Source organism: Diplotaxodon limnothrissa, linkage group LG3 (assembly GCF_057381915.1).
Source record: "Diplotaxodon limnothrissa isolate DT_005_m linkage group LG3, D_limnothrissa_male_GT1.1, whole genome shotgun sequence".
Taxonomy (NCBI): Eukaryota; Metazoa; Chordata; class Actinopteri; order Cichliformes; family Cichlidae; genus Diplotaxodon; species Diplotaxodon limnothrissa.
The window spans coordinates 62,274,952-62,295,552 of NC_140598.1; the positions used below are offsets into that span (position 1 = coordinate 62,274,952).

The 20,601-nt window shown below is 41.9% G+C and overlaps 2 protein-coding genes and 1 pseudogene across 2 annotated transcripts; 1 reads left to right on the forward strand and 2 right to left on the reverse strand.

Annotated features, from left to right (window-relative positions):
* Positions 1–2,558: 2,558 nt before the first annotated feature.
* On the forward strand, positions 2,559–3,794 carry LOC146636817 (uncharacterized). Its single transcript, XM_085351065.1, has one exon. The coding sequence runs from the start codon at positions 2,559–2,561 to the stop codon at positions 3,792–3,794; it is 1,236 nt and encodes a 411-aa protein (XP_085207191.1).
* Positions 3,795–12,864: 9,070 nt separating this feature from the next.
* LOC146636818 (neuroligin-2-like) lies at positions 12,865–15,222 on the reverse strand. Its single transcript, XM_085351066.1, has 3 exons — positions 15,145–15,222; positions 13,994–14,356; positions 12,865–13,693 (listed from the first exon to the last, which is right to left on the reverse strand). The coding sequence occupies exons 2-3, from the start codon at positions 14,092–14,094 to the stop codon at positions 12,865–12,867; spliced, it is 930 nt and encodes a 309-aa protein (XP_085207192.1). The 5' UTR covers positions 14,095–14,356; positions 15,145–15,222.
* On the reverse strand, positions 14,115–16,038 carry LOC146636819 (neuroligin-2 pseudogene; annotated as a pseudogene).
* Positions 16,039–20,601: the final 4,563 nt, after the last annotated feature.

Here is a 20,601-nt window from a genome sequence, read left to right on the forward strand (position 1 = left end):
TCTGAGGCGTGGGCTTTCATCATCAGAGTTCATCCTTTAACCTATAACAATTAAAATATTCTCAAGTATGATCAACGGTTAATTACAGCACCGGCCGGAGTACCGGGAGCAGTTTGGAAGAACAAAAAGACGCGGAGACTGTTCTAAATTGTCATCCCAAACTAACTCAAAGTTTATTCTTTGTGCAGCAGTTTTTATAGGCAGACAACAAGTTTCAGTTCAGACCCTGCCCACTGGGTGGGGTGGTGTCCTTCGACAGTTGGAATCCTTTGTTCAGCAAGGGCAATAAAGATGCACTCACAAGGCCTATAAATCTTATACAGAGGTCTCCTACATCCGTGAGTTCTGACACAACCCAGATGGTCTTCACATAAACATCTTCTGCAAGGGAGTGATAAGTAAAAGAGTGATTTGTTGGTGTTTTCCCTCCAACCTTAGTATCTACTTTCACACCATAAAATCTTCAGTTGACACAGCAAGAGGAGATGAGGTTAAAACAAAGGGCATTGCAGAAACAGGGTCCTTTGTATAATATCATCAAAAACAATACTCAGTAAATGCTACCATGGTATCAAAATATCACAACAGAAACACTATCACTTGGCTTGATATCATCCTCCACTTCTGTCTCAGTATTTGATGCAACATTGTTTTCCAATAAATTGATTTGCTTTGGACAAACAGCAGGATTTTGTTCTCTTTGATTTATCCAGTTCTGAATTTCATTTAAAAACACATTTGTGTATTTCATGATACTTGAAAAGCATTCCTCTTGTTTTATTACTTCCTCTGGCACCAAAGACAACACCTCAACATGTGAACTTGAAGCCTTTTCGCACAGTGCCTTTAAATCCACCAAATACTGCTTAATTTGAGAAAGATTTTCATTGTGTTGCATGAGCGCTTTCATTTTTTGTATTAGTCCTTTCATTTTATTAACATATATTTTGCATTCATTTTGTGATTTTTCGATTTTATTCAACAATGCCTTTCCAGTCATTTTTCTTTCTCTCTTTCCCCCCAAATCATTAGAGGAACAATCATCATCACCTGTTTGACTCATGATTTTCCCGTTTGTTTGTTCGATTTTTTATTTATTTATTTATTTTAATCTTCAGTGATCATCCATTAAAACATATATCCACTGGAAGCCACAATAGACTTTGACCATAAAATCCTTTCAACGTAACGGCACTTTAATTGTCCATTTGAACATCATCCAAGCAGCATAATTAATAAGACGCAGCGCAGTCATCAATCCAAGAGCGCAGCCAAAAACATTGCACATTTAACCAACATTCATTCCATTCAGTGTCTCCTCTTAAAACATCTCAGCGCTAATGCAATGTCGCTTCCTTTTCCACAACCAGACATGCACAGGTATTCTTACCTGCGCTCCTCAGAATTGCGTCAGGTGTGTCGGTGCTGCTGGGCTCACTCATTCAGATGCGCTGCACTTACTTGGCGTCTTTCAGGTTCCTTGATCTGATTTCTTTGATCCTGCTTGTGGCTGGCTTCTCCAGAATGCCGTTTTTTGTTGACTAAAGATGTAGCGACTTCCACAGTCGCTAGAGGCCGGGGATGGAGCCTGCCTATTTGCCTGACGCGCTGTCAACTTTACGCAATAATGCGAGAGGTGGAACTGTTTGCTTGTTTATTAAAGTGCTTTGAGAGTTTACAGAGTAATGTCATCGGCTCCTGATTCAGACTCTTAATGGGGACATTTCATTTTCCAGCAGGAAGCTTTTTGTTATAGCCTTTAGATCAGGGGTCGGCAACCTGCGGCTCCGGAGCCTCATGCGGCTCTTTAGTCCTTATAGTGCGGCTCTGCGTGGTTTGGGAAAATAAATTAGTATTTAGCTGAAGTGTATTTTATTTATGCCAGTTCTTTTTTTTTTACTTGTAGTTCTAAATTGGAAGATTATTGTGATTTTGCAATATACAAATAAAATTATATTTTGTTATTTTTTCATCGCTCAAAATAAGCATCACACTCGCGGAAGCCGGTGTACCCGGCGAAACGCCGTGCATTTATCGAGCCTTTCAACCCCAGATAGGCCAATTATGGCTCTTTGGGTCTTAAAGGTTGCTGACCCCTGCTTTAGATGAACAGAGTTTTTTAATTAAATACATACTCTTTAATAAATGTTCTCTTTTATAAAAAGTAGGATAATTAAAAAAACTTTTATTATACCTCTATTAGAAAAAAAACTGTCTTGTTTTCTGTCGTCTGTTATGTAATATTAGGGATGTTTGTGACAATTAATTTCATCATCGGCTGGACTAACCAATAGTCCACAACTAGGAAACAATGAAATTTTAAGTTAAGTTTGAAAACAGTTTAAAAAAAAACACCCCATTCCAAAACGTCTTGTGACAATCTCATTGGAGTGATGATGTCATAGAACGTCATAAGTCCTTTGATGTTTTTCCTTAAATAGGGGTGAGAAACAGCAAGATTTAGTTCGTTTCAGCAGCATCTGTGTTTGCAGCCTACAAAACGTTCACCACAGAAACATTTGGAAAGCTCTTCAAAGTCATCGTATAGAAACTCCAACATGTTTCCAAGAAAAAAACAACCAATTCAAAAAGATTACGCCGCCTCTCCTTCCTGGAGTGGCCGGCCGATTTCCCCAAATGGCGTCTCATCCTCCCAAAGGGCATTAGAGGAGAGTAGGAAGGAAAACTACCTTCTCCAGAAAAAAATGCAACAAATTGAAGAAGAAAAACTTCAACTGGAGGACAAGTGTAGACGAATGGAAGCCCAAAATAAAGAGCTGGAAGAAAGACAACAGCGCCAGCCGGACATAAACATTATTAATGAGGGCTGGGGAATCAAGTTTGCTCAGGCCCGAGAGCAGATTGTGCACCTCAATAAAGAAAACAGGCAAAAGCGCGCAGAACTAAAAGAAATGACCAACCAGCTCCAAGACAAGAAAACGATGACTGATAAGATACAACGGGATCTCCAACACATGGACCGAAAAAATCGGCTCCTCCAAAGACAGCTCCATGAAGCTGTGGAAGAAAAGAATAAATTCCTCCAACAGAAGGAAGAGCAGGACAAAAAGCAACAAGACATGCAGCACAAACTGAAGAGCATGCAGGAAAAATACCGCATGCTGAAAGAAAGCCTGGATGAAACACTGCGCCAAAATAAAGACCTTCTTCAACAGAAAGAGCAACAGCAGGAAAGACTGAAAGAAGGAAAACGCATCGTCCAGGACTTTCAGTCTAAAAATCTAAAACTGCAAGAGTTTTGTAATCAGCTGGAGGACAAAGCAACTAAAGTGGAAGAAGAAAGGGACAAACTGGAGAAACGCTGCTCACAGATGCAGAAAAGGATCGATCAGATAGCGAGAAACAACTCCGAGCTCGTTAAGGGGCGTTTGGTGGAATTCAATAACTTGAAGAGTGAACACACTCAAATGCAGTCACAAAAACAACAAGAAGACAAAATACATGAAGACAAAAATCAAGAAATCAAGAAAAGAAAGAAGCAGTTAAAAGACAAGCACAAAGAGGTCCAACAGAGAAATGCAGACATGCACAAGGACAAGCTGATACAGGAGGAAACATCCAAACAACTCAAAGACAAGCTTGAAGAACAACAAGCAGCATTGGAAGAGATGGAACAAAGATGTGAGAAACTTGAAGAAAAAAAACGCAGAAACCATCGACGAGCTGAGAAATCTCATCCTGCAGAAAAAAGCGCTCGTGGAAAAGTGCATGAAAAAAAAGAAAAAATGGTTCCACTTGTTCCAGAGGAGAGACGCTACTGCTTCCTCACCTGATGTAGCCTCGTCTTGCTCCACCTCTGTTAACCCCCCCAACCAGTCCCGGCAGTTGACTGTCCCCTCCTGAGCCTGGTTCTGCCGGAGGTTTCTGCCCGTTTAAAGGCAGTTTTTCCTCCCCACTGTCGCCAAGTGCTTGCTCAGAGGGGATTGTTGGGGTTTTCTCTCCTCTGCCTTTTTTCTTCATTTACTTGTTTAACTTCTTTCATTATTACTTCATTTTACCTTTTTTCTTCATTTACTTGTTTAACTTCTTTCATTATTACTTCATTTTACCTTGTTTCTTCATTTACTTGTTTAACTTCTTTCATTATTACTTCATTTTACCTTGTTTCTTCATTTACTTGTTTAACTTCTTTCATTATTACTTCATTTTACCTTGTTTCTTCATTTACTTGTTTAACTTCTTTCCTTATTTCTTCATTTTACCTTTTTTCTTCATTTACTTGTTTAACTTCTTTCATTATTACTTCATTTTACCTTGTTTCTTCATTTACTTGTTTAACTTCTTTCCTTATTTCTTCATTTTACCTTTTTTCTTCATTTACTTGTTTAACTTCTTTCATTATTACTTCATTTTACCTTGTTTCTTCTTTTACTTGTTCAACTTCTTTCATTATTACTTCATTTTACCTTGTTTCTTCATTTACTTGTTTAACTTCTTTCCTTATTTCTTCATTTTACCTTTTTTCTTCATTTACTTGTTTAACTTCTTTCATTATTACTTCATTTTACCTTGTTTCTTCTTTTTACTTGTTCAACTTCTTTCATTATTACTTCATTTTACCTGGTTTCTTCATTTACTTGTTTAACTTCTTTCATTATTACTTCATTTTACCTTTTTTCTTCATTTACTTGTTTAACTCCTTTCATTATTACTTCATTTTACCTGGTTTCTTCATTTACTTGTTTAACTCCTTTCATTATTACTTCATTTTACCTTGTTTCTTCTTTTACTTGTTCAACTTCTTTCATTATTACTTCATTTTACCTTGTTTCTTCATTTACTTGTTTAACTTCTTTCATTATTACTTCATTTTACCTTTTTTCTTTATTTACTTGTTTAACTTCTTTCATTATTACTTCATTTTACCTTGTTTCTTCATTTACTTGTTTAACTTCTTTCATTATTACTTCATTTTATCTTTTTTCTTTATTTACTTGTTTAACTTCTTTCATTATTACTTCATTTTACCTTGTTTCTTCATTTACTTGTTTAACTTCTTTCATTATTACTTCATTTTACCTTGTTTCTTCATTTACTTGTTTAACTTCTTTCATTATTACTTCATTTTACCTTGTTTCTTCATTTACTTGCTTGTTATTCTTATCTAAATAATAAACCAATTAAATTTATCCTTTGAGTATTTTTCATCTCATCTTTACAGAATCTTTCCAAAACATTTTCAAACATTCAGATCTGTCTTTTATTTTCTTCTTGAAACCTCATAAATGGTGAACTAAAAACCCGGAATATGGTTTGAAACATAGTTTCAGCTGAAACTGGCATAACATGCTGTGTGTGTGTGTGTGTGTGTGTGTGTGTGTGTGTGTGTGTGTGTGTGTGTGTGTGTGTGTGTGTGTGGAGAGAGAGAGAGAGCTCACAAAATTAGGTGGTGTTCTTCATTGTAATAGGAAAGGCAATATGAGTCCCCACCGTTTCTCAAAGACTTGTTTCTGTAGTCTGAGTATGTAATTTGTTCCATCAGACAGACACTCACTGGATCCATAGATTATATCTGGTTTTAACCATCTGATAGTTATGCATTTTAGGGCTGCAGTGAGTCATATATTTAGCAGCTAACTTTTGGCTTTGCAGTCAATATGTTCTGCAATCCTTCCCAACACTGCTGCTGTAGGACTTAGTGGAATATTTACCTTGGAAAATGTCTTTGAGAGCATCAAATATCTGCCTCCAGAATACACAGAGTTTAGGGCAGAGCCACAATATATGAGTGTGGTTGGCAGAGTGTGTCCCACAGTTCCTCCAGCATGAACTCAGATGTGTTGGACCCATCTTAGCAGTTATTTCTGGTGTTCTGTAGAATCTGGTACATTAACGCCCCCTTTATTTTGGGCAAGTGCAGGGTTTTGAGTCTAATTCTAGGCCGCTGTTTAGCCTACATGAAGTTAGAAATTCTTCAATACAGCTTGGACTCTCCACCATTTGACCCTTAGAACTGAAGAAGCTTCTCGGATGAGAGGTGAAACGTCTTCAAGTAACTCAAAGAAGTCCAGACGCTTTTCTTAGCAAGCTCCTTAGACTACGATGACCTGGATGACTGAGAACCTTCACAGACTTCTCCACACTTTAAATGCACTCTAATGATGGGAACGTGTGGTAACATTTAGTCTTAACTGAAATAACATATTGCATCTATAAATGTGATTAAAATGTTTACCAAAGACTAACGTTTTTCATTCAGAACAAACAGCAGATTTCAGGTTAGGGCTGCACAACTAGTCTGTCCAATATTAAAATGACAGTTGTTTGTTACAATTATTCACAGATTGTAGTGGCAAAATGTGTTTTGATTGCACTGTCATGTCAGAATACTGCTTCCACCTTTACTTTGTGCTACACTCATGTTAATTAATCTTCATAAATTAATGTTTGCAAACACAAAATATAAAGTTTTCCACTCTGCTATTTGTACCTGCACAATAGATGTGAATAAAACTCAAACCTATACGAGCTCCTTCTCTGTTTCCCTGCAACATTTTGTATAGATCTAACTTTTTGCCACATAAATAACCTTCTGATGTGTTTACAGAAAATGTATTTGATAGTAGCTTATTTTGTAACTTTTAGTGGGCCTATGCAATGTTCCCTCTAAGCTGCGCACGTGCGCAATTGCGCACTGCTGGCACAGTCTCTGCGCACAGAAATTCTGCGTTGCGCACCAAAAAAAATCTAACCTGAATTGAAATTAAAATTAATACTTTAACAATTCTGTTTTACAGTGTTGGTCAGTAAGTGACTGGCTGCTCCCATATGGGAACGATGCCACCTTATCCCATAGTCCAGCCAATAATGCGTATATGCGCAGCCAATCAACGTTGTTGGCAGGCTATGACAGCGTCCTTATGTGCCGACACCAGTGTTTTAGCTGGCAAAGCGGCGTGGCTGATGTGGAGTGAAGCCATGTTAATGACAACGTGTACAACCATTGGAGATGTGAGCAGGACAGACGGAACAATTGACGGAAAAATTGGGGATTTTATACCAGTTTTTAAATTGTGTTGATTGGCCACGTAAAACCAGAGTTGTGATAAAAACATCTGCAATGTTTTGTTTTCTTTCTGAATACTATCGTTGTTTATATTTACTGCAGGAAGAAACGGTAAAAACGGCGTTTTATAAGGAAAACACTCGAAAGCGCTCTCCACCTGTGAGCAAAAACAAACCCCACCCCCCTCTGCCTTTCCTATTCGTCCAAAAAAGTACCATGTCGGCATATCAAAGAATGATATGGCAACGTGGCGTCTAGTTGTTAAGAAACGGGGGAAGTTTTAGGAGTGACGGTGGTGTTTTGAGATGTGAGAGATTTGCAACGTTTAGCGCAAATCTTGTGTAGTTAGTGTGTAGTGTAGTCAATAGTTTTGTTGTGTGTGTCAGAACAATGAGGCGACTGCTGAATGTTACAGGTGTTACAGGAGTGATGCATCTCCTGCTGTCAGGCCTGCAGGTATCAGGCTGTTGTTCTTTTCCTTTATCTCATAGTGGACAGAAATTATTTTTTGGAGGGGAACAAATAATTTGTGTGGCATCAGATTTGATGCAGAACAGCTGATTGTTCTGTAAATAGTTTGAAATGTTTATTTAAAAACGCCTTGGCTGCATTTAAAAAAATAGCTGCAAAAAACTTTGTTTGCCAAACTGAGTTACTTTTTTGAAGAAGTAACTATATAATTAATTGCTCAGCATTGGTCATTATTTACTATATTTTGTAGACAGAGAGTTACAGGACTCTCTCCCAGACCACAGACTCATGATACAAGTCAGAGCTGTATAAAAGAAAAAAGAAAGTTGTGTTTTCGAAATTGGAGTTCAAGTTATTTTTACTTCCAATAGTGTTAACATACTGCACAGGTCATGAACAAGATTTTTTTTTACATTTTCATGGTAAATGGGCTAAAGCAGTTAATTAAAAGTAGTCTAACATAAATGTAAACGCTGTAATTTGATTATTTTAATAAACCATGTAACTTGGATGGATTCGATGCCGGCGTGACCACAGTGCACACGTCTGATGTCGCTCATTGGTCCAAGGGATCGCTCAGGGAGTTTGTGTGTTCGCTCAGACACGTGAAAAATTAGAGGGAACATTGGGCCTCTGACATTCAGTACCCAGTTATTAAAATGTTAAGTGTAAATCATCCCCAGCCCACAATAGCAGCTGAATTTACTACGATTTCAGATCTTTTTACATGTCAATAAGAAACCACCGATGTGTAAAACAGGCTGACAACACAATGACGTAAACCACACTGCTGCAACTGTGCAGCTCTCAGGTTTGATCTATTGTTTCTCTCTGTTTTTATGACATTTTTCACTGTGGATTACAACAACATCAACATTAGAAAATGAAATACATTTATAGTAGGTGATCATTAATCACTATTATTGGCACTATTAAAGGGCTCCAAAAATCAAACTTTGCTTAGGGCACCACGGAGGGCCAACCCTTTTTACACTTCAACGATTGTACACAAAATACAATCATCCATCCTTCTATCTATTTATTTTCTTCCGCTTATATAATTCAGCATCACAGGGAAGCTGGATCCCAGTTGTTTTTCACAGAGGGCCAAGCAGTGGAGGGAGCTGCCGACCTCCCAGCAATACATGTAAAAGCTTTATTTTACACTGACTCTGGTCATCTTTATCTATCATAAAAATGTTCTTCACGATCTGAAACACGTAAGTGTGGCAAATATGCAAATAGCTAAGAAATCAGGATGGGCTAAATCGTTTCTTACTGCACTTCTGTTAGGCGACTGAATAAAAACACAAAGTCAGCAGTCTGGCTATGAATGTCTTTAATGTTTCCCAGATCAGAATCACAGCATACAGTGTATAATAACTTCTAAAGTAAACAGAAATATCATCACCTCATTTATTTATATAATTTTACTTTACTTTTTTTAATAATCATCTTTTTTTTATTCCATTATTTAACATTTTTCTTCATCTCAAGTCTCGAGTTTCTGAGTTCAACAAAGAAAGTAGAAACAAGACAACAGGTGCAGATTTGCAATGGACACCAAGCTGAGGGTTTCTCTGTGGGTGTCACTGTCTCTGTGCACGTTTGACACTGTGGACGTGACACAGGATCATCCAATCATGAAGTTTTGCTTTGCTGACAGTTTCTAAGTGTTGAAATAAAATAAATCCAGCAGTTATACCACAGAAAGGACAAAGTGTGGCTCTAACAGCTGTTGAACACACACAGACTGTGATGTTCTCCACACGTCACCCATCGCTCTGCACTTTTCCAGCATCCAACTGTTTTTCTGCTACATAACATCACTGCAGGAGAAAAACAACGGACAGACAGACAGCACAGTGTGACACGAGCAGGTCAGACCACCTGTGTGATCTCATGAGTCTGTGAGGATATGAGGCATCTTATGGTATCAAAGCCCTGGAGTCTGTCAAACATGGCTACATGTAAACACTGCTACATGTTAGGTGAGCTAACATTTAACTGACTGCACTTTTTTCAGTCTCAGTTTAGGTCATTTATGTCCTTACTGCGAATCACTGAAAGGCAAAGCTGGCTTTTATCGCTCTGATGTTACGCACATCATGCAGCACAGATTCATCTCTGATCACAAGACTCATTTTTCAAAATAAAAGCGAGCTAAGGCTTGAAAAGAGGACGACGATTTTATGATAATAGCAGAGAAAAGAGCAACGAAAGGATTTAAAACTTGATGAAAATGTTTTTTCTCACTGAAAACTAGCAAATGCTAATAAACAGCATGACTGGTCCTCTGCTGTGAGGGGGCTTCAGTGGAGATGACTTCTGCTACAGCGACCTTCCTGCTACAGGATGGTCACATGATAACGATCAACGTTATGACAAAAATAAAATAAATGTTGAAGAAACAAAGACAAAACTGATCGGTGGTAAGGATGAACTCATTTGAAACCTCAAGCTAACGGCCATTTTTTTCTTCTCATTACAAACTGCACCTGTTGTCTTTTGTCATCACAAAATAAGCATATCATTCATTCACTCCAAAAAAAAACCAAAAAAACAAAACATAAAATAAACAAGAAACTTAATATTTACAAATACTTTGTCTGTTTTTTTTTTCTTACACTTAAAAATGTACAGTTCTGATCTTCCAGATGTTTCGTCTCCATCCGTCTCCCAGTTTGGTATTTTCTTCTCTGTCCAGTGACCTCAGAGTGAGCGCTGAATGTGCCACAATGGCGCCCTCTAGTGTTAGCTTATAAAACAGACAAGGAGAAAGAACAGAGCCGAATGAAAGGACTCATTTGTGTTCTCTCCTCTGCTGTAGCTGTGTGGTGCTGAGGTTAACTACACAACCCCTCGCCGCCTCCTTATGCACAGGAGTGAGTACAAAAGGGTTCGTACGGACGCATCAGCCGGCCGTCCTTCTGCTCGACACTGTTAGCTGAAAGATGATCGGATCATCCTCTGTCCTGTATTTAAGGCTGAGAGTCTTTGTCCAGTCTCTTTTCCACAGCTACTGTCCACAGCACTGATCCACCTGCAGCACAGCCCCAGTCAGTTGTTTTATGATTTACATTGTGCACGTTTCCCTTCCAGTGAGCTTACAAAACCTCTGACAGGAGAAGTCAGGCATGTGTTTCCCCCACCTCCCCTTTTAGGCAGTAATAAAATAGAAAACAAACAATCAAACAGGCTAAAGCTAGAGCACAAGCAAAGACAGCACCGGTGACTAAGTTCTCCCATACTGGACGTACGCTACCACGTGGGCTCAAACAGCAGCACATCAGCTCAGTTTACATACTGTTGACATCTTCATCAGAGGATCAGCAGGGAGCGCTGCTGAGCTGCAGTCGTCTCCACCAGAGTGACGGAGCAGGAATCACAAACAGCACAAACCCACCGTGTTGTTTCCACCCTGTTCAGGAGATCTGAACCCCCATCCCTTTTTTTCATGTTGCAGCTCTGCACTGCAGGCCCTGAATGCCTCCCGGTTACCCTCAGTGTGCTTAGAGTTTAATTTACAACCGACGAGCTCACAGATCATCTGCAGGCAGGTGAACGAACCCTTAATGTGAGGATAATAGCAGAGCTGACCTGAGGTCAGAAACAGTCAGGAACGGTGTCGACACAGTGAAGTCAGGTGTTTGGGAATTTGTCTGATTATCAGATTGGGGGGGTCGGTGTTAAATAACAAAGGTGGTGTAGGATGGAGAGAGGAGGAGGGAGGGAGCAGTGATGATATGGAGGAAGGTGATTGGTTAAGCAGCAGGAAGGAGCTCATGCTGGAGTCTGAGTTTTTACTGTTGGCCTTTTTCTGCTTTTTGTTTATTGTTGTCTGACGCGGGCCCGCCTACGCTTGAGTGATGCAGATGTGATATCACACTCACACAGCGACTGCCGCTCCTACACACACACACACACACACACACACACACACACACACACACACACACACACACACACACACACACACACACACACACACACACACACACACACACACACACACGCCAGTCAGAATACACACGTGCCAGACACAAGGGGGTCAGACAGGAGCAGCATCAGTCTCTGCTCTGTTTTGTTAATAACGTAGAAAAATAATTTTGTACAATCAAGCTACATCGACGGACGCTTTACCTCACGTACCCTAAAATGAAAAAGTAGTGACAGTAAGATGAAGGCTGCACATGACACCATGACTGAGTTCACAGCTGTTGCTTTGATTCTAACGTTTAAGACTTTTGGCATCGACTCCGTTTTAATAAATGAGTGCTGGGAGGCGTCGTTTGACTTCAGGAGCTCCTGCGATGCTCTTACTCTGCGGGAGAAAACCAAAAACCAAAAGTAGCAAACATGGAGCGATATGACTCGTTTAGATTTTGGGAAACGTGCATCGACAGGTACAGTGTCCTTTTCCCCGCGTCTTTAAAAATAATTCATGCATAGATCCCCCACTGAGAAAACCCTTTTATATACTTTCTCCTTTGTACACATTTTATATAGAACTATATATAATATCATTTCTCTATATCTATATTTTCAGAAAAATTCTTTCCACACAATAAAAAACAACAATTAAACAAATGCTTCAAACAAAACAACAAAAGAAGAGAAGATGAAAGAAAGAAAAACACGACTGAGGCCAGTTTGGCACTTTGTCACGAGAACATGACAGAACTCTGTTAGTTGACGGTAAATAGCGATACTCTATTTTTCTTTCGTTTTTCTTCTCCCTCGATGAGAAATGAAACACAGCAGTACTTACTTGGCACCTAAAAATGCTGGTAGAATGAAAGATATGAGTGTTTTTATAGTTATATGTTTAGTGTACGCCTCCCCCCTCCAAACTGCTCAGCAGATCGGGAATTTTTAGAGAAGAGCAGGAGGGAGGCGTGTCAAATGAGAGGAAGAGAGCAGTAGTAAAACAGGGATGTAGAAAAGAGAAGCATAATGTGCACATAACACACAGGAGATGGAAAAAGAGATGACGCCAACGTAAAAAAGAGAAAACAGCGAGGAGCGAGAGAGCATTCGTCCCTTTGACAAATGTTGGAGGTCTTGAGCCTGGAAACAGCAGACCGTCTTTGAAAACAGTATCTTTGAAAGATCTGAGTCACCCACCCCACCCCCACCCCAAACTGCTCATCTGCTGCTGTACACTTCAGTTGCACCTCCACATGCCACCAGTGGAGGGAGCTGCCAAGTTTTACAGCACATGACGCAGCAGGTGTAGTTGCTTTTGGAGAAAGAAGAGAATAAGAGGACAGAACGAAGGCCCACGTCGAGAGGCCTCCCTTCCAGAGCGGTAGCAGAGCCAGTGTTCCTGGTCCCTAGGTGGCGCTGTGTTGGGCCTGTCCCTACTATACCCTGGTGGTGGAGTGGGGGTGGGGCAGGGTGTTGTTGTGGCCGGTGGAGGGGAATGTGTTGAAGGCGTGAAGAGGCTGCATGCTGGTGATGGTGCTGGGGATCATGGTGATGGTGTTTGGCGTCATCAGCGGGACGTCGTCGGGGGCGCGGCGCAGCGCCAGGGTGTAGTCGGGAGGGCAGGCGGGCCGCAGGATGTCGTGGGGTCGCAGGGGCTCCATGTCGTGGTGAGCGTCGTGCTCCGAGTGCTTCATCTGCAGGGACATGATCTCCTCCTCCTGGCTGTGAGCCAGGTCGTTGGCGGGGCCGCCCCGCTGAGGGGACAGCCGGTGCCGGCGCATCTCGTGCCGCTTGTCACGCTTGTAGTAAAGGGCGGCGAAGGCCAGGATGTTGAGGAAGAGGAGCGACGCTCCAACTGCAACTGTCACGCTCAGTTCGGTGGAGTAGTCGTGGGTGTCTCCGGGAAAGAGGTCCTGGGGCGGGCGCTCTGAGCCCTCGTGCTCGGGATCTGACGGGAAGGTAGGGTAAGGATGACGAGTGGTTCGAGGAACGTTGTCTCTGGGCCTCATGGTGCCGGGGTCACGGCCTGCAGGGGAGCGCGTAGTGGTGGGAAAGAGCACGTCGTGCAGGCTGTGAAGATGAGGGACTAATTCCAGCCAAAAGGCCACTTTGTTAGCTCTGTAGTTGTCTCTGACACGAGGTTTCAAACCGATGTGAAGGTACTGCTTGTCCTTCGAGTTGAACTTGGTCCAGATGACCTCCTCGAAGCGGTTGGGCTTGGTATGAATGAACTTGGTGTCCTGAGGGACGGGCAGGTTGGGGTCCCTGGTGGAGCATAAAGGTTAAACGTTTCAGTTCAAAGTTATATTCAGTCTCCATTATAAGTAACATGTGGCATCAATACACTGAATACAGACAGGAGGCCCATTCTCTGTGCAACCTTTCAACTATCTAAGACCAACCGGCTGCTCTGGGATCTGGATGCTTTTGGTCAACCAGTGTTCAATTCTTCAAAGCCACACGAGAATTAAACTAGCAACCCAGATTCAAGTATTCAAGATGACTAGAAGGCTGTCAGAGAACATACAGTAACGTGTACAGTTTACACTACGACATGAGGCCTACCCAGTCTTTGCGAAGTTAGTCCAGTAAGTCATGACCACAGCGCTCAGCATCACATCGTTCTTGGAGAAGTTGCACGGGAACAGGTCTGTGGCACCGATCATCGGTACGCCGAACACGTAAGTTATCTCGTCTCCGCGGCGTCGGCCCACTCGGGCCGCGTCTCCGTCTGGCAGTGGTGGTAGAACGTGTAAAAGTAAACTGGGGACTGAAACTCAGCATGGAGTTTGGCAGTGGCCACAGCTGGTGCCACCCACTGGTGGTCCGTAAACAGGGCCAACAGAGTCTTCCGCCGCATGTCGCCGTTGTCCCTGTCCGCCCAGTCTGTGTACATGAACTTAATGGTCTCCCTCAGGATGTCTTTGCCTGGTGAAGAAGCACAGGAGGGGACAAAAGGAGGGGGAAGAAAGATAAAAGTGAAAAACTGCTAAGAGTAAAGTAACAGCAGTGCAAGACATTTTTTAAGAGATCGGTCTGATCAAAAGATATGAAACCAAAGCAAATGTTGGTGAGATGAACCAAGAGCCAGGAAGCGAGTGAGAAATCTAGAGAGGAAAAAAAAAAGTCTTTCAGATAACAGAACGAGTGACAGGCACAGAGAGGAAGCATGACTGCATTATCCAAACATGTCTGTACTGTGACTGTGGTCCGGCTGTGAGGGGTTCGCAGGCCGATCTGTCAGAAACACAGACACTGAGACTGGGAGCCGACTACCTGGGGGATGATAGCATTACTGCCCACAGAGCCTCAAAGGTTAAGGCGCAGACACGCCGTGATGTGGATGAGTGGCTCTCTTTAGCACGCTTGTCTTGTTTGATGCACTTCACTGGGCTCACATGTTACTGATTCCATTCTTTACTCGCATGTTTTAAACGCTTAAAGCACTTTCACAGGTTTTTATATTCTTTTGAAAATTCATGTGAACTCAAGCTGTCAGAACTGTAATGTAAGCTTTGATAATTGTCCACATTTGTCATTTTGATGATTATCCGTTTATTTTAATGAATACAGCAAACAGAAAAAAACTAACAGATCAACAAACGCGGCTCCTAATAAGACAAAACCTGATGATGCTGCAAAATGCAGTTAAGTGAGAGGAGGCTGTAAAATGGAATAACTGAAAAAGTGGCAGTGTACAGAGGTGGCGTCCTCACCCTCTGGGTATCCGTAGAGGTTGTCAACAAAGTTGGAGATGGTGTAGTCGAACGCCGCAGCTGAGATACCGTCGTTGTCCTCACTGTCATCCACAAACTTCAGCCCCTCTCCCTGGTTCACTCCTATCAGGATGTCATAGTTTAGGAACTCCCCCTGGTGGAGAAAATGAGGAAGAACATGCTGAGTGCTGGAACAGAGCCTGTGTGCATCACAAGTCTATAACAGGAAGTGCGGCTGAAACACAGCTTTGTGAATTGGCAGCATTTCATTTCCCAGTAAACAAAATAAAGATTAGCTGTTGCCATGAAAGTCCTGCTATAAACTGTAATAATAACTGTAAGCACTTTTTAAGCACATTCAAGGTCGATTTTCAAGCTTTTCCAGCACATTACCAAAAACAGATGAAAGCATGTTTCGCTTTCACTAACAGAGGCGAGGCTGCCGGATACTGGTGCCACCAGGCCCTCTGACCACCACCAGTAGGGAACGGGTGAAGTGTCTTACCCAAGGACACAACGACCAAGACTGTCCAAGCCGGGGCTCGAACCAGCAACCTTCCGATTACAAGGCGAACCCCTAACTCTTGAGCCACGATCGCCCAGTGGGGACATTTCATTTTCCAGCAGGAAGCGCCCCCTTTTTGTTAAACCCTTTAGATCAGGGGTCAGCAACCGCACGCGGCTCTTTAGTCCTTATGGTGCGGCTCTGCGTGGTTTATGAAAATTAATTTTTTTTACTTGTAGTTCTAAATTGGAAGATTATTGTGATTTTGCAATATACAAATATACAAATAAAACACTGAAATTTTAAGTTAAGTTTGAAAACAGTTTAAAAAAAAATAGGGCTTTGGAGTTGACGTCACGCCGCAGTGCATTGTGGGATCGCGGCGCCATGTCAGTAGGCCAGAAAGCAAAACAAGCACACAGTGTTGGAGTGTTGGATTCGGGACTGCCAGAACCATGCTCAAAATCAGCGCAAAAGACAAAGGGCTGTATCGCGACCGATTGTGCAAGACGCCAAGAGACGGTACTTTGAAAAAATTGTTACGGGCGCCAACCACTGTGACCTCGTTGTGTGGACACAGAGAGACCTTGCCGTCTTCCCTGCTGTGGATTTCTGGAAACCGCGCTTAAAGCAAGCACAAGACTTCTTTCGTAAAGTGTGCCTTCCTGAACTTGTTGGGAAATACTTCTCGAAACAACGTGCTGCTCTAAATAGCCTGTAATGTTTCATGTTGTGGTTAAAGATTGATGACAGCTGTGTGGTGCGATGTAAATAGTTTGCATTTCATTTTTATGTGATTGCTGTGTACATGTGAATAGATCTAAAGAAAAACAAACAAATATACTATTCTTTTTTGTTTTATTAAAACAACTTCACACAAAGTACAACTATTTACAATGTACTGTACATCCAAAAAAACAGCTTTAAGAATACTCAACAGGAGCAAGTGTCATTTGGCCCTGGTTTGACAACAACACTGGGGCACATATTAACAAAAACACAGCAAACCTTAACGATCTTATCAATCGTCACATGATAAGAGTAATCGGATTGGCATTGTAGTGTGTAACATTTTGAACTTGTTGCGCAAACTACCTGCTACTCGCTCAACGTGAATTCTCAGGTGGGCACGTCGTAGCCTTTTGTGAAAGCTGGAATCTTGACCTGTGCACACATCATTCCTGCAGCATCTCTGATGTCAAAGCCTCTGTCAGCCAATACTACGTCCCCTGGTAACAGCTTTTGAAGAATGCCACATCTCTCTGTGATGTGTTTATCTGATGCACGACCCCCCCATCCCCTGGAAATGAAAGAAATAGCTCCATGGGGTGTAATCCCGATGAGGTATTTTATGGTGTGTGTACCCTTGTAATGAGAGTATGTTTGTGCGCGTGCCTTTAAATTAGATGGTCTTTCTGTTCGAATCTCAAAACAGTCAACAATGATGGCTACTCGTTTTCCAAAAGTTTCAGTAAACTGTGGAGGCATTGTCGCCTGCAGACAGTGCCTCTCAGGCCAGTGCACCAGTGCTCCTAAGCGGGCATACAAAACATCAATGGTATCGGTGAAGACAGAAGACAGTGTTTTGTGGGACACATCGAATAGATGAAAAGATGCTGGACTGGAAGATCAAGTCTCAGACGCATTAGTGTGAGTAAGAGCATTTGGAAACCTGTCAGTTTCTTCGATATTGGCAGGAAATCTTTGACAGTGTTGAAGAGGGACATTAAGACAGCATAACAATGTAGTCCAGTGTAATATCTTACTTTTTCGGTATCGTCCTTTAAGAAAGTTTCATTCAGCTCTGTCTTTTGCAACTGTGCTCGAAGCAGTCTGTTCTCCTCCAACAGCCGGTTTATTTCTGCTCTGCCCTGTTGACTGCACACACAATCCTTCGTCTGCCCTTCAGCTTCCGTGACGCTGTCACTCCATCACCACTGTCCACATTTGCAGCTGGTACGTCAACCTCCACTTGTCCAACACAATTGCTGTCCACTGCCTCCATGACATGGTTATTTTGTTGTTGTTCTTCTGTCAGACCTTCATCGATCATCAAGCCTGTAAGATAAAAATAGTGCATAGACAAAAGGTTAATGTACACCAATATTCCAATGACATGTGTGTGATTCATCTTTAAGTTATGTGTGGATTAGTGTACCATAAGAGCAATTTAGTATGTTTTTGGAGGGGGGGGGGGGGGGGGGGGGTGTTTACCTGCAATGGGTGCTCTTTTTCGCTTCCGTTGCATACGCCTTGCGTGCCGGTCCGAGTCTGACACAGGTTTGTCGTCGTGCCCCAGTGTTGGTGCCCAGTCTGGATTTGTTACATCCATTTCATATGCTGGTTTGCCTGAAATAATGCCAAATCAAAAGCTACTCAGTCGACATGACGTGGTTGTGCAGCATCACACGTTAGCATGTTTTATCTCATTATCTATGACCGCAGCGCATTGAGAAAAAACACTAAAAGCCTTTTAATAGTGATATGAATTAATTTAGAACTCACCGGAGAGAAAATGCCGCGAGCAAACCAACAAAAAGCTGGAGATTGCACGGAACTCGATATCCGCTCGTCTCACCGCTGCAATCCATGCCTGGCGTCTTTGTTTGGTGATATCGGATACATGGGATCCCTCACGTCGCCGCCAGGATGGAAAACGATGAAAAGAGCCCATTATCCAGTTTCTTGCCTTCACGATCGTGAGATCTAACGTTGCAACCGACTACACAACACGTACGAACCATAGCTGAAGCTGTCATGGCGGCGGGGGGCGTGGCCCGCCTCCTGTGACATCACGCTCCAAAGCGACAATCTCATTGGCTTAGGGAGTGATGATGTCATAGATCTTAAGAATCCTTTGATGTTTTTCTATAAATAGGGGTGAGCAACAGCAAGTTTCAGTTCGTTTCAGCAGCAGCATCAGAAACCATCCACGAGCTGAGAAATCATCCTGGAGAAGAAAAGCGCTCCTGGAAAAGTAAGAAAGTACGTAAAGAAGAAATGGTTCCACTTGTTCCAGAGGAGAGACGCTACGGCTTCCTCACCTGATGTAGCCTCGTCTTGCTCCACCTCTGTTAACCCCACCAACCAGTCCCGGCAGTTGACTGTCCCCTCCTGAGCCTGGTTCTGCCGGAGGTTTGTCCTCGTTTACAGGCAGTTTTTCCTCCCCACTGTCACCAAGTGGAGAGGAAACCAGTCCAACGCTGGTCTCTCAATCTCCCGTTGGAGAGCCAAAGATGCATGCTGACGTGAGGAGTCCTGCGTAAAACGACGAATTTTGCCCATTTTACATTTAAACTCCACCAAAGATGTTTTAAATGGATGAGGAATCATCCACTTAAAACATCTTTGCGAGTCGTTTTGTTGTGATCGTCTAACCAAGCCTGCTGACGTGAGGAGTCACGATCGCAAGGAATTTTGCGCATTTTACATTTAAATGCAACCAAAGATGTTTTAAATGGATGAGGAATCATCCATTTAAAACATCTTTGCGAGTCATTTTTTTGTGATCGTCTAACCATGCATGCTGACGTGACGAGTCCTGCGTAAAACGAGGAATTTTGCGCATTTTACATTTAAACGCCACCAAAGATGTTTTAAATGGATGAGGAATCATCCATGTAAAACATCTTTGCGAGTCATTTTTTTGTGATCGTCTAACCAAGCATGCTGACGTGAGGAGTCACGATCGCGAGGAATTTTGCGCATTTTACATTTAAACGCAACCAAAGATGTTTTAAATGGATGATTCCTCATCCATTTAAAACATCTTTGCGAGTCATTTTTTTGTGATCGTCTAACCAAGCGTGCTGACGTGAGGAGTCACGATCGCGAGGAATTTTGCGCATTTTACATTTAAACGCAACCGAAGATGTTTTAAATGGATGAGGAATCATCCACTTAAAACATCTTTGCGAGTCATTTTTTTGTGATCGTCTAACCAAGCATGCTGACGTGAGGAGTCACGATCGCGAGGAATTTTGTGCATTTTACATTTAAACCCAACCAAAGATGTTTTAAATGGATGAGGAATCATCCATTTAAAACATCTTTGCGAGTCATTTTTTTGTGATCGTCTAACCATGCATGCTGACGTGACGAGTCCTGCGTAAAACGAGGAATTTTGCGCATTTTACATTTAAACGCCACCAAAGATGTTTTAAATGGATGAGGAATCATCCACTTAAAACATCTTTGCGAGTCATTTTTTTGTGATCGTCTAACCAAGCATGCTGACGTGAGGAGTCACGATCGCGAGGAATTTTGCGCATTTTACATTTAAACGCAACCAAAGATGTTTTAAATGGATGATTCCTCATCCATTTAAAACATCTTTGCGAGTCATTTTTTTGTGATCGTCTAACCAAGCATGCTGACGTGAGGAGTCACGATCGCGAGGAATTTTGCGCATTTTACATTTAAACGCAACCAAAGATGTTTTAAATGGATGAGGAATCATCCATTTAAAACATCTTTGCGAGTCATTTTTTTGTGATGTATAACCAAGCATGCTAACGTGAGGAGTCACGATCGTGAGGAATCTTGCGCATTTTACATTTAAATGCCACCAAAGATGTTTTAAATGGATGAGGAATCATCCACTTAAAACATCTTTGCGAATCATTTTTTTGTGATCGTCTAACCAAGCCTGCTGACGTGAGGAGTCACGATCGCGAGGAATTTTGCTCATTTTACATTTAAACGCAACCAAAGATGTTTTAAATGGATGAGGAATCATCCATTTAAACATATTTGCGAGTCATTTTTTTGTGATCGTCTAACCAAGCCTGCTGACGTGAGGAGTCACGATCGTGAGGAATTTTGCGCATTTTACATTTAAACGCAACCAAAGATGTTTTAAATGGATGAGGAATCATCCACTTAAAACATCTTTGCGAGTCATTTTTTTGTGATCGTCTAACCAAGCATGCTGACGTGAGGAGTCACGATCG